The sequence below is a fragment of the Zootoca vivipara genome, chromosome 6 (genome assembly GCF_965207765.1).
Source record: "Zootoca vivipara chromosome 6, rZooViv2.hap1.1, whole genome shotgun sequence".
NCBI classification, from domain to species: Eukaryota; Metazoa; Chordata; class Lepidosauria; order Squamata; family Lacertidae; genus Zootoca; species Zootoca vivipara.
In genome coordinates, this window is record NC_142589.1 from 12,880,704 (window position 1) to 12,893,328 (window position 12,625).

At 45.6% G+C, this 12,625-nt stretch overlaps 2 protein-coding genes across 3 annotated transcripts in view; one reads left to right on the top strand and one right to left on the bottom strand.

Annotated features, from left to right (window-relative positions):
* The window catches only part of PEX14 (peroxisomal biogenesis factor 14), a 116,238-nt gene extending 115,368 nt beyond the window's left edge, over window positions 1–870 (bottom strand). Inside the window, exon 1 of one of the 2 annotated variants that reach the window (XM_035120490.3) lies at window positions 703–870. In XM_035120490.3, the coding sequence (XP_034976381.1) occupies window positions 703–774 (72 nt within the window). In that variant the 5' untranslated portion in view covers window positions 775–870. The remainder of the gene's footprint in view (window positions 1–702) is intronic. The other variant, XM_088671549.1, reaches the window with a different exon arrangement.
* A 1,160-nt stretch (window positions 871–2,030) lies between these two features.
* Window positions 2,031–11,375, top strand: DFFA (DNA fragmentation factor subunit alpha). Its single transcript, XM_035119470.3, has 6 exons — window positions 2,031–2,188; window positions 5,684–5,845; window positions 7,986–8,128; window positions 8,222–8,411; window positions 9,561–9,724; window positions 10,495–11,375. Exons 1-6 carry the CDS (start codon window positions 2,077–2,079, stop codon window positions 10,696–10,698), a joined length of 975 nt encoding a protein of 324 aa, XP_034975361.1. The 5' UTR covers window positions 2,031–2,076; the 3' UTR covers window positions 10,699–11,375.
* Window positions 11,376–12,625: the final 1,250 nt, after the last annotated feature.

Sequence of the window (12,625 nt, forward strand, 5' to 3'; positions counted from 1 at the left end):
ACCCCAAATAAGGGCAGAAAGCACCCACAACCTGCTACCCCTGGGAGAAAAACAGACACTCATTTTCACCATTCCTCCCTTAACCTTAAAAAGAGGGGAGGCATAAAGAGTGGGCAACTACTAGCCTTCCCTGCCCCCATTTACAGGGCGAAATACACCCCCTCCTCCAACCCCTGGAGACACTCCATTTAGACATTCCTCCCCTACCTTTTAAATTGGGGGGCCTATAAAAAGCGGGAACGAACCCCTTCACATTATAGGGTTTTATAAGGTAACTGCCCACTATCTCCCGCCCCTAATTACAGGGCAAATGGCACCCCCCTAATTATAGGTCAAAAGGGCACTCACCTCTTGCACTCCCTGAGATTTGGGGGGGGGGGTGGCTCAGAAAATCCTACTACAGTACAGGGATTTTTCCCTTTCATGGGAGGAGCGGGAATGAAAGAAGGTGAGGTGGCAAATGGACTCCCTCCCCTCTTCCCCCCCGCCCAGTTACGGGGCAAAAGCCACCCACCACCTGCTCCTTCCTCACTGAGGGCACAGGAACTCCTCTATTTGGGGGGTGCCCCCTTCCTTATGAAAGAGGGAGGGCAGCATGGGCAGGCCCTGCGACTGTCCTCCCAACACCCCATTCTCCTCACACAAGTGTCCTCGTGGGGAGGGGGGTCCCAGGGCGCCTCCCTCCTCCGACCCCCCGCTTACCTGCCCAGGTTGCTCTCCTTGCTCGGAGGAGGCCATGTTTCCAGACCCGGCTAATCGATCCTCGGATGCCATGGATTCTGAAGAGGGAAGGCGGCCGATGGAGGCAGAATCAGCCGAGCTCCGAGGCGCCGATTGACGAGGGAAGAAGTCGCTCGCTCTCTGCCTTCCTCTCCTTACGAGATTTGCAGGGGGGTTAATTTAAGCCAGACGGAGGCAAGGAGGGGTTTAAGGGCTCGTTTGGTGGTTAGAGCGATCCTGAGCAGGTCTGCTTAGAAATGCACAAGCTGCCTTATACTGAATCAGGCCTCTGGCCCATCTGCACCTCGGTGTTGCCTGCACTGGCTGGCAGGGGCTCTCCAGGGTTTCAAGCAGGAGGCATCCCCTGCTGCTCCTGGGGATTGAACCTGGGGAGCTTCTGCAGACAAAGCAGGTGCTCCACCGGCCCTTCCCTTAAGATAGTGGTTCTCAAACTCCGCCCCCCCCCTTCCTGGCACACTTTCAGAATAAAAATTTGTTCGCGCCACACGGGGTTTTTAATTGATAAGAAATACACTGGACGACAAAAAGAAACAACTCCCAGCAGTGCTTGATTTATAACATAGAGCACAACTAGTTTAGAATATGGCAATGGGATATCCAGAAAGTATAAAACAGTGCAGCTGCATAAGAACATTAATCACTGCACTGACTGGCAGCAGCTCTCCCAAGAATTCAGGCAGAGGGTCTCTCCTCCCTCCTACCTTGGAAATGCTGAAGGTTGAACCTGGGACCTTCCACATATAAAACAGACGCTGTACTAAAGAAGAGTCGTGTGTGACCTCCCCGATATTATTAAGAGTTCAAATAGTAATGGGCGTGCGATAAAAGGATGTCTGGAAGGGAGCCCACAAAAGAGAACTGTACAAACACAGCTATGCCTTCGTATTTTATACTGTACTCCCTATACTTCTTCAAAGCCACGAGATTTTATTTCCAGTTAAATAATTCAACTTTAGGGTTACAAAGTATCCCCGTTTCCTCTTGAAGCAAGTACAGTACTGGCCAATTTGATAGTATGAAACGAATTAATATGTAAACTTATCTTTGAACTGGAGACTTAGGAGAGATGCTGGCTAGGGAGAAATAAATTAATAGGATTCCTTGCTTTGTCAACTCAAAATCGGGATTAATTTTAATTGATGAGAACTACATTTCCCATCATGTAAAGAGACGGGTTTGCCGTGCAGAGGCTAGAGTGCGGAATTAATTTGGGAAGGGAACTACATTTCCCAGGCTGCATCAGCAAAGCGATCTCTGCTCCGATTGGTTGTCTGCAAAGAGCGGTCTGTGACTTTCTCTAACAGCCTTCTGTTAGAGCCGAACACAAGCAAAGCGATGGCGGCTGGTTCTAGGCTTCCCCAGTTGAAGCAATGCCTCATCAGGCAGAATGGCCAACAGGAGCAGCACGGGGTGGCGGCCTCCTGCCTCCGGGAGCTGCGAAGCAAAGGTAAGCGGTTTTTCCCCTCTCCCCTCCTCTTTTTACACAGACAGAGATTCCACAGGTGAAACATGCTCATCTCAGTTTCCCTGGGTATTGAAAGCTGCACCGGTTGAATTTCGGTCTGGGGTGCATCTTTAAAAGAGGATTTTACCCAGGGTGGTAGGAACGTGGAAGCCCGGGGCAACAGCAGTAACTTTAACAACAAAAAGTCAAAATAGTTTTGTGGTACCAGAAAGACTAATGAATTTATTGTGTAATAAGTTTTCCTGGATCAGTGTCTGCTTCATCAGATGCATAAACTATTATCCAAAGTTGACAAGGATGTCTTCTCTCTCTCTCTCTCTCTCTCTCTCACACACACACACACACACACACACACACACATCAGTTGTACTTACCTGCAGGATTACAGTTCATAAATCTAATGGACTATGCTCCACAACATCATAAATCATACTTAATCATAAATTTGCTGGCTTGTCAATTACAGTCAGGTTTGCAAAACAAACTTAACATAGCCACCCCTCTGGTTTTATTTTTTCCAACCGGGTTTCAATAAAGCTTTTTTTTAAAAAAAAAAAAAGTAATAATAGTAAAACAGTTTACCAGATATGAATTAGAATCCTAAATCCTGATATTTGTTTTCTTTTCCTTCTGACTTGCAATTAAAATGAGATAGCAGTTTTAAATAAATAACTCCAAACTGGGTTGGGTAAGTGATGAACTGAAGAGGAGCAGATACCACTATGATTGTCCATAACTGGGGTCTCAGTGTAGAATCATGGTGCCCACAGATAGCCCAGCTGATACCTTCCAAAGTTCCCTGGCCCTCAAATATTAGTCTGGGTTGCAGAGGGTTAGTTCTGCCTTTTATTGGTGGTTGTTTGGGGATGGGGGTACCTGTTTCTTGTGGGGGTGTTGTTTCCTTCTTTTTCTATGTTTCATCTGTTTTTGGTAGGGGGGGGGTTGTCTGTAGGAGGGAGGTTATGAGCATTAATAATTTTTCTTCTGTGAAATGGGTATTTTTTTGTGATGCCCCAGGTCCAAAGAGAGGGTTTGGGAGGCTCTGGTCTCCCAAAGCAGTCTCATTTGGAATACCGTGGGCTGTTCCAGCTGTCCCTTCTGAAAAAAATTACATAATAATGTCATGGAAATAGTGCGAAAGGTGCAGAAAAGCAGCGCCAGCCCACTCATGAGACAAGGTGAGACAACCGCCTCAGGCTGCAGGATCCAGAGGGGAATACATTGCCTGCTGCTGCTGCTGCTGTCACAGTGTCAGTGACAGCAGCATGCAGTACACTGTGCATTCCCCTCTGGATCCTTGAGGACAGATCTGCTGCCTCTTTGCTCAAAATGTTGCCTCTACAGTAGCCTCTTGGTGAACAGGAGGTGCTGCTGGTCTCCTCCTCCCTTTGTTCCTGATTTAGAACTTTATTTCTCCCTTGTTCACCATGTAGATCTTCACTCACCCCTTCCTCCTTGGCTGGAGAGGCATCATTTTGTGGTTTGCCCCAGCTGTCAACAAGTCTTGGGCTGGCTATGAGGAAAAAGTCAACCAAAATAAGGCTGGAACACTTTCCCTATGAAGTGGGTCTAAAGATTTTGGGGCGTGATTGATTCCCAAGAATGCAATATCTATAAAGAAACAAAAATAAAACTCTAGGGAATGGGCCCAGCCAGACAATGCAAGCAACCCATCTGGTCACTTGGGACATGCTAATGAAGGAGAACGCAAACTGGATAGATGGGCTAATTATTCCTTGCAGTCTCAGAGAGGAGCACGAGTCTTGTGACCTGGTGCTGTGCAGAGACAGGTGTGCCTAATCCCACTGAAATGTGAAGCACGCCTAACTGCATAGAATCAAGTCCACTGGAATATTGTTGCAAGGGGTTCCACAGTGCAGTGTTTGGACTGTGCAGTGAAGCCACTTGAAGAAACAAAATCGATTTGGGAGGGCAGAATGTAATAAAGCCTGGGTGTTTGGAAAGAGGAGCTTACGAAAAGAAAAGGCAGTGGATCCTCAAAAGGAAGTAAAAGAAGGAAGGTGACCTAGCTGAGTGTCTTATGATTAAGGGGTGTGGACAAAGCTCTTGTTAAAGCTCAATTGCATTAAAGAATTATAATCTCCATTGGTGGGGAGGGAAGCTCTTGCTGAACCTGTGTTACTTGTGGCTCCCAGGCATTTAGAATTGCCCTGGAGCCTTCTAATACAGAATTGCACACTGCAAATTACTGTACACACAGCTGACCAGCAAGCTTTTGTGGTGAAAGCTCTCATTCCTGCGTAGCCCTGGGCAAGGAAGGCCACAGAAGTTCCTAGACCTCACCCCATATGTCCCCCCCCCATCTGCATTAGTCACTTGTGCCATGTCATCTCAATTAGTGGCTCCCAATCAGTGGATCACTTAACGATTTCTCTGCCTGTTATAGCACTTGCAATGGCACTGTGCTAGATGCCATATGATTTTTAATTGTATTTTTATTACTGCTTTTACTTCTGATACTGTTTATTGTGTTACAATAGCAGCAGCAATAAAAAATACAATTAAAAACCAATTTGATGTGGCCATTTCCTGTCTTCAAATGCAGATCCACAGGCACACAGACCACCTGAATGAAACTCATAGACCACCATTTTGGAACCCCTGCTCTAAATGGAAAAGAACAGACTCTCAGTTTACAAGGTTTCCCTTCGTTCACCTGGATTCACTGGTTGTTCGTCCTTGGAGAGTGGCTATTTACAAAGAACCTTTTAGTGTTGTACAATTTGGCAAGAGGATACCTCCAATACTTTTCATAATAAATCTGATGTGAGATAAATAATAAGGCACCAAGCACTTCCATAACTACACTGTTTTATGTGTGTTGATTATATTTTCCTATTCTTGGTTTTATTGTTAGTGCCAGAGGGGAGAAAACAGGTTTGCATAAATAAAGTTAAATAAGCTTTCCACAGAAACTGTTTTATGCCGTTGGGGCCAAGGCTTTCTGCGCTGTCATGGAGACTCTTTAGGAACATAGAAGTGTCTGCACTGACCTGCAGCAGCTCCCTAGGGTTGCCATGTGACATCCCAAGCCTTACCTGGAGAAGCCAGGGATTGAACCGGGGACCTTCTGCATGCAATAATAATAATAATATTTATAAAGGTAAAGGGACCCCTTACCATTAGGTCCAGTTGTGACCGACTCTGGGGTTGTGGCGCTCATCTCGCATTATTGGAAGAGGGAGCCGGCGTATAGCTTCCAGGTCATGTGGCCAGCATGACAAAGCCACTTCTGGCAAACCAGAGCAGCACATGGAAACGCCGTTTACCTTCCCGCTGTAGCGGTTGCTATTTATCTACAGGTACTTGCATTTTGAAGTGCTTTCAAACTGCTAGGTTGGCAGGAGCTGGGACCGAGCAACGGGAGCTCACCCCGTCACAGGGATTTGAACCGCTGACCTTCTGATCAGCAAGCCCTAGGCTCAGTGGTTTAACCAACTCTTCCCCTTTCCACAGCCTGTGACCTCCTAGCAATTGACAAGGCCTCAGAGCCCATCACGCTGGTATTGGCTGAGGATGGCACTATTGTGGATGACGAGGACTATTTTTTGTGTCTGCCGCCAAACACCAAGTTTGTGGCACTGGCAAAGGGCGAGAAGTGGTCCACCAGCAGCATAGGTAAGTGGAAGAGTTGAAGCTCTGTAGGATATGGTTGCTGTATGTAGGGGCAAATGAGGCCCTGGGCAAGAAGCACCTTTGTTGCTGCCACCACTACCATCACCCCATTTAAGTTCTTCAACTTTTTAGAAAGGCAACGACCAATTTGCATGTGCCCAATTGACACACGACCGCAATTGCACACATTGCCGCACCCCAGAAGTGGCTGGAAAAGGTGTTGGGGGGTGGAGGCGGAGCGGGTTTATGCATGGGGGTCAGGAGCACAACCCCCACACAAAACAGTCATTGCCTTACCATATTGTTGCACTTGCAGACCATCACATGCTTTTGGTGCACATTTTAAGCTGGCTGAGGCGGATGGGACTTGTAATCCAGCAACATCTGGAGGGGCACCAGTTTCCCACTCCTGTTCCATGCTCTTAGCACTGGAGCTCTTGAACATCCAATGAAGCTGAGCTCTGGAAAATTCAGGACAGATAAAAGAAAGTACTTCTCCATGCAGCACGGTTAACCTATGGGACTCATTGCCACAGGAGGCAGTGATGACCATCAACTTGGATGCTATTAAAAAAGGACTGGACAAATTCAGAGGGCAAAGTTGCTACTAGGCACGATGCTTATGCTGTGCCCTCCGCAGTTGGAGGCAGAAATATTTCTGAATACCAGTTGCAGGAAGCCACAGGAGGGGAGAGTGTTCTTGTGCTCGAGTCCTGCTTGTGGGTTTCCCACAGGCATCTGGTTGGCCAGGGATGAAGCTGGACTAGGTGGGCCACTGGCCTAACCTAGCACAGCTCTTCTTATGCTCTTACGTTCTTTTAACCCTGATTGGCTTAGCTCAGTGTGGCAGTAAAAAGGACCAGGGAGGAGAACAGGGGCTGCAAGTTCCTCTCCAGGAGTCCCCACATTTGCACAGCATCACTATAGCTTGACCCAGGCATCCCCAAACTTCGGCCCTCCAGATGTTTTGGACTACAATTCCCATCTTCCCTGACCACTGGTCCTGTTAGCTAGGGATCATGGGAATTGTAGGCCAAAACATCTGGAGGGCCACAGTTTGGGGATGCCTGGCTTGACCTATAGTGTTATGCAAACAAGCTGATTACTTGGTGAATTTTGGCCTCAAACTGCTTAATAAGCTTTTGTTGTTTAGTCATTTAGTCATGTCTGACTCTTCATGACCCCATGGACCAGAGCACACCAGGCACTCCTGTCTTCCACTGCCTCCCGCAGTTTGGTCAAACTCATGTTGGTAGCTTCGAGAACACCGTCCAGCCATCTTGTCCTCTGTCGTCCCCTTCTCCTTGTGCCCTCAATATTTCCCAGCATCAGGGTCTTTTCCAGGGAGTCTTCTCTTCTCATGAGGTGGCCAAAGTATTGGAGCCTCAGCTTCAGGATCTGTCCTTCCAGTGAGGTCTCAGGGCTTATTTCCTTCAGAATGGATAGGTTTGGTCTTCTTGCAGTCCATGGGACTCTCAAGAGTCTCCTCCAGCACCATAATTCAAATGCATCAATTCTTTTGCGATCAGCCTTCTTTATGGTCCAGCTCTCACTTCCATACATCACTACTGGGAAAACCATAGCTTTAACTATACGGACCTTTGTTGGCAAGGTGATGTCTCTGCTTTTTAAGATGCTATCTAGGTTTGTCATTGCTTTTCTCCCAAGAAGCAGGCGCCTTTTAATTTTGTGACTGCTGTTACCATCTGCAGTGATCATGGAACTCAATAAAGTAAAATATCTCACTGCCTCAATTTCTTCCCCTTCTATTTGCCAGGAGGTGATGGGACCAGTGGCCATGATCTTAGGTTTTTTTTTTATGTTGAGCTTCAGACCATATTTTGCACTCTCCTCTTTCACCCTCATTAAAAGGTTCTTTAAGTCCTCTTCACTTTCTGCCATCAAGGTTTTCTCATCAGTATATCTGAGGTTGTTATTTCTTCTGGCAATCTTAATTCCGGTTTGGGATTCATCCAGTCCAGCCTTTCACATGATGAATTCTGCATATGTTAAATAAGCAGGGAGACAATATACAGCCTTGTTGTACTCCTTTCCCAATTTTGAACCAATCAGTTATTCCATATCCAGTTCTAACTGTAGCTTAAGCTTTACCCTTGCACTTATACTTGTGGCTCTTTTTCAGATGGGGGCACAGCTTGGCTCAAGGGAGACATCACGGACACTGACAGAGTGGACGGTGGTGGTGGAGAGAAGTGGAGGCAACTGGCCAGACAACTGAAGGACGACCTCTCCACCATCATATTGATGTCGGAGGAAGACCTCCAGGTAAAGGAAGGGTCATGTGCCTTTGGCAACAGGGTGGGGGGAGTGAGGAACCCTCACCTTTGCTGAAAGAGGATGGACCTCGTCTTATTCTAGGTGCTCATCGATGTGCCATGCTCTGACCTGGCCCAAGAGCTTTCTGAGAACCAGCCCAAGATCCAGACTCTGCAAAACACCCTCCAGCAGGTGCTGGACAGGCGGGAAGAGGAACGGCAATCCCGGCAGCTTCTGGAACTCTACCTGCAAGCGTTGAAAAACGAGGACCACATTGTACCCAAAACAGAAGGTAATGAGGCTGTTGGCTGAGGCTCGTTTCTCAACAAGCCATGCCAGAGTGAAGAAAGAGGGGCAATATGATGGCATTGTACACCTTGCATACGTACTGCAACCATGTGCCATTTTCTTTTTCTTTTGAACGGTGGTCACAAACTGTTATTTTCCACCACTTATTTAACATAAGCAAACACATACTGCACCTATTATTATTATTATTATTATTATTATTTAAAAAGGTTTGTGCAAATGAACTAGGGAGAGAGAAACCATAGAGCTTTCTCTCTCAGGTGCCCAAGTAACTTGGCTGGCCATGGGCACTCTAAACCAGGCATCCCCAAACTGCGGCTCTCCAGATGTTTTGGCCTACAACTCCCATGATCCCTAGCTAACAGGACCAGTGGTCGGGGAAGATGGGAATTGTAGTCCAAAACATCTGGAGGGCCAAAGTTTGGGGGTGCCTGCTCTAAACCTTGTTTAATGCTGATACAAGGTTCAGAAAGATAAACAAATGGAACCAGGTTAGCTTTGCCATGGTTTAATGTATTTTTAATCTCTGTATTAAATGTATTTTAATGTAGTTTTATTAATCTCTGTTGGAAGCCGCCCAGAGTGGCTGGGGAAACCCAGCCAGATGGGCGGGGTACAAATAAATTATTTATTATTATTATTATTATTATTATTGCACCAGTGTGGTGGAATGCTCTCCCTACTGCAATATGGGAGACTCCATCAGCATTGGCATTCCACCGGCTCATGAAAGGATACCTGTTCCCCTGCTCTCCCGCCTTGAATCTCCTGCTTTGCTGGTTGTTTTAACTGTTTTAATGCAATTGTCTTGTTTATTTTATATATTAATTATTGATGTTTTAATGTTGTGGTTCCACAATGCATTTTAATTACAGGTAGCTGTAATTTCATAATCTGTTTTATACCTTGTTGCTTTGTTGTTGGCTTTTGTTTGTTTGTGAACCGCCTTGGTATTTCTTCTTGCAATAAAAGGCGATATATGAATTATATTCCTGGAAGCTGTCTGCAGACAAACGCCGGCTCCCTCGGCTAGTAAAGCGAGATGAGCACTGCAACCCGAGTTGTCTGCGACTGGACTTAACTGTCAGGGGTCCGTTTACCTTTATGAATTATTTTAATCATCATTACCTAGAGCCAAGATCAGAGGAAACTGCCATGGAAGAAACAGACGTGGTTGACGCTGGGAGCAGCAGCAGCAGAGGTCCTGGTAACGGGGTTCCACTCAGCAGCCATGTTCTGACCACACTTAAAGAGAAGTCTGCCCCAGAACTTGGCCTGGCAAGTCAAGACTTAGAGGTGAGTCCCTTTGTTGTACCTGGATTCCAAATTGAATAAAATTTCCATGGAAAGAGAAAGGGCAGGATAAAGCGTTTGGGAACCAATGCAGTCAAGATTTATTCTAAAAGAGGGTGGGGTCGGGTGAATACACAGCCAGAATTGGGTTAACATCACTCTCTCCCTCTAGTCCATTTGTCGTCCAAGGTTCCAAATTCTACCTTCTCTGAGGCCCTAAGCTATTTGGAGCTGAATCTGCCACTCTTCCCGTTTTTGTTTTAACTGGATTTTCCAGTCAGCACATGTTTGTCCTTCTCTTCAGCTCTTAAAAAATGTTTTTAAGTTTATAGCTTTTAGGCAATGATCTCCTTGTTGCTTTAAAACAAAAACAACTTGTAGTTCCCAGTGTTGTTTTTGTTTAATGTGTTTTTTGATACCACTCTGTCCTGCAATCTTACCATGAAGGATAGTATAGAAAGTCTTAATTTACCTCCTCTGTAAATTAAATAAAAAATTATATTAAAAATAGAACCAACACAAAAAGCTTCCTTGCACCAGTTCAAACCATCTATCAATCTAGGCTGCTGGTGTCTGGCAAGGTCCTCTCTCATTACCAGTTCTGGGAACCTGTTTGAGACTAGAAATGCCCAAAGATTAAACCTTATGCATGTAAATCATGTCCCCTGCCAGCAAGCCTGTGGGGAGGAATCAAGAGAGCCAATCATGAATCTGACGTATCTTACACAGCTTGGTCCTGAGTGGTAGATTCTTCTTTCCTTTCTCTGTTGCAGCTGGTTTACAAAGCAAACCCAGAAGCTCTTGCTCTGACCCTGAACTGGGACAAGCCGAAGACAGAGGCCTTGCAGCAAACCTGTGGGGAGGAACTTTCAAGGCGTCTGCAGCAGGTTCACGCCCTAAACTCCTTGAGGAGCATGTCCAAGGGCAAGAAAAAGTTGCCATGGGGGGAGTGGTTGAGTTCCAAACGCAAGAAATAAGGAGGCTTTGGGAGCCCAAGTTTGGACACATCGATGAGTTTTCTGTACCTCTCCAAACTGAACACCACCATGTGAGCACAGAAATTCTAACCAGGACATTGTTCACTGGACTCTGCACCACTCCAGCAAGGAAAAACTAAAAAAAAGAGTCTCCTTTATGCTTACAGGTGGTGCTGTTAAGTTGCCACCATGATTAATTTCTGGCTTTGGCACTGGCCCAACGCCCTAGAGTTTATGGGTCCTGGTTTTTTGTGCCTGATCACCTTTTGCCTTACACTCCTGCTTTTTGATGCTTCCTTCCTGCTAGAACATCACACTCCATCACAAATATATATAAAACGTGCATTTTAGTGGCACGTTTCATGCTGTAGTTGAATGCAGCCAAACGTCTTGTATTCCAAAGCCACGCTTGCAAAGTGGCCCCCAACTGGTAGCACTCCTTCTCTTGCCTCAGTGCTTGTGGTGTTTCTGTGAGACTCTGTTTATGAGGATGACATTAAGAAAACAATAATTTTACTTTCTGGAGCATTCCAGCTATGAGACTATAACCTGCATAAGGTATCATCGGATAGTCACCACTTCTATTAGCAATAAATTCAACTAGTTAGCGGTTTGTTTTTTCTAAAAACAAACAAAACAAACCCTACATTTTCCTGGTATTAAACTTTTGTATTATTCTAGTTACAGGTAGGTAGCCGTGTTGGTCTGAGTCGAAGCAAAATAAAAAATTCCTTCAGTAGCACCTTAAAGACCAACTAAGTTTATATTTTGGTATGAGCTTTCGTGTGCATGCACATGAAAGCTCATACCAAAATATAAACTTAGTTGGTCTTTAAGGTGCTACTGAAGGAATTTTTTATTTTGTATTATTATATATGTTTCTGCCTGCTATCTGTGCTACTGTTTTTTTAAGCTTAGGTATGTATGTCTTTGCATACAAATCCCAACTGCTTAGAATGTGGGCCAGCCCTACAAAGAAGCAACAGATAACTTCTGAAATTATACAGTTCTCATGTATGTCCCCCCCCCCAAACACAGAACAGTTTTCTCAAAAACAGTGCATGGCATACATTCCTGAAATGGCCTTGGGCATGACGAAATACAATCATGCAGATGGGAAGTTGACTTGAACAACAGCTCCCCTGGCTCTCAGCCCTTTAAGAGCCACCTGTCATGGATGCTTTAGCTAAGATTCCTGCATTGCAGGGGTTTGGACTTTTCCCAACTCCACAATTGTATAATTCTATGAACTTCCATCAGCCCTGACCATTGGTCATGCTGGATTTGGAGTCCATCAACATATGGAAGAGCCCAGATTTTCCCCAGCCATGATTTAAAAGGACCCCCAAGTGCAGACTTTCTTCAGTTTTGCCACAACAAGAGAAGCTGATCAGTGGGGAGATGGTGGAGGAAAGGCAGGTTAGTACCAGTGTCTGTCCAATTCACATACAGAAGAAAAAACTGTCCGGGTCAAATTTACAAACTGAGCCAGAGGCACTACCAAAAAAGCTACTAAGGAAAGAGGCACATGTCCACACTCTCTCTGGATAGATTACAGCACAAAGGTTACGTATGCACACAGCAAAGTTTTATTTCAGAATCTAAAGGCTTATTTGTACTAGGAGACAAGCTTAGCACTAGCAAACAGCAGAGGAAAGACAAGTTGGGACATTATTCTTTAGTGTGCTGGTGAGAATCTGTGAGGAACAGCTGAAGCTTTCCCCCAATATGTTTGTGTATGTTGCTCATCCCTTCTCTCCCACAAAGACCGGAACGTCAATTCAAGGTTATGCAGCTTGGCAGAAAACACTTCACTATACTAGTGACTAGCCTGGTTTTTTTTGTGTGTGTGTGTGTGTGTGTGTGTGTGTGTGTGAGAGAGAGAGAGAGAGAGAGAGAGAGAGAGAGAGAGAGAGAGAGAGAGAGA

Bases quoted from the DNA above. Each gene is read 5' to 3' on its own strand.
- DFFA (XM_035119470.3), top strand. From the start codon at position 2,077: ATGGCGGCTGGTTCTAGGCTTCCCCAGTTGAAGCAATGCCTCATCAGG. The intron at 8,412-9,560 runs GTAATGAGGCTG...ATCATTACCTAG, and splicing joins CATTGTACCCAAAACAGAAG to AGCCAAGATCAGAGGAAACT. The intron at 9,725-10,494 runs GTGAGTCCCTTT...TCTCTGTTGCAG, and splicing joins TGGCAAGTCAAGACTTAGAG to CTGGTTTACAAAGCAAACCC.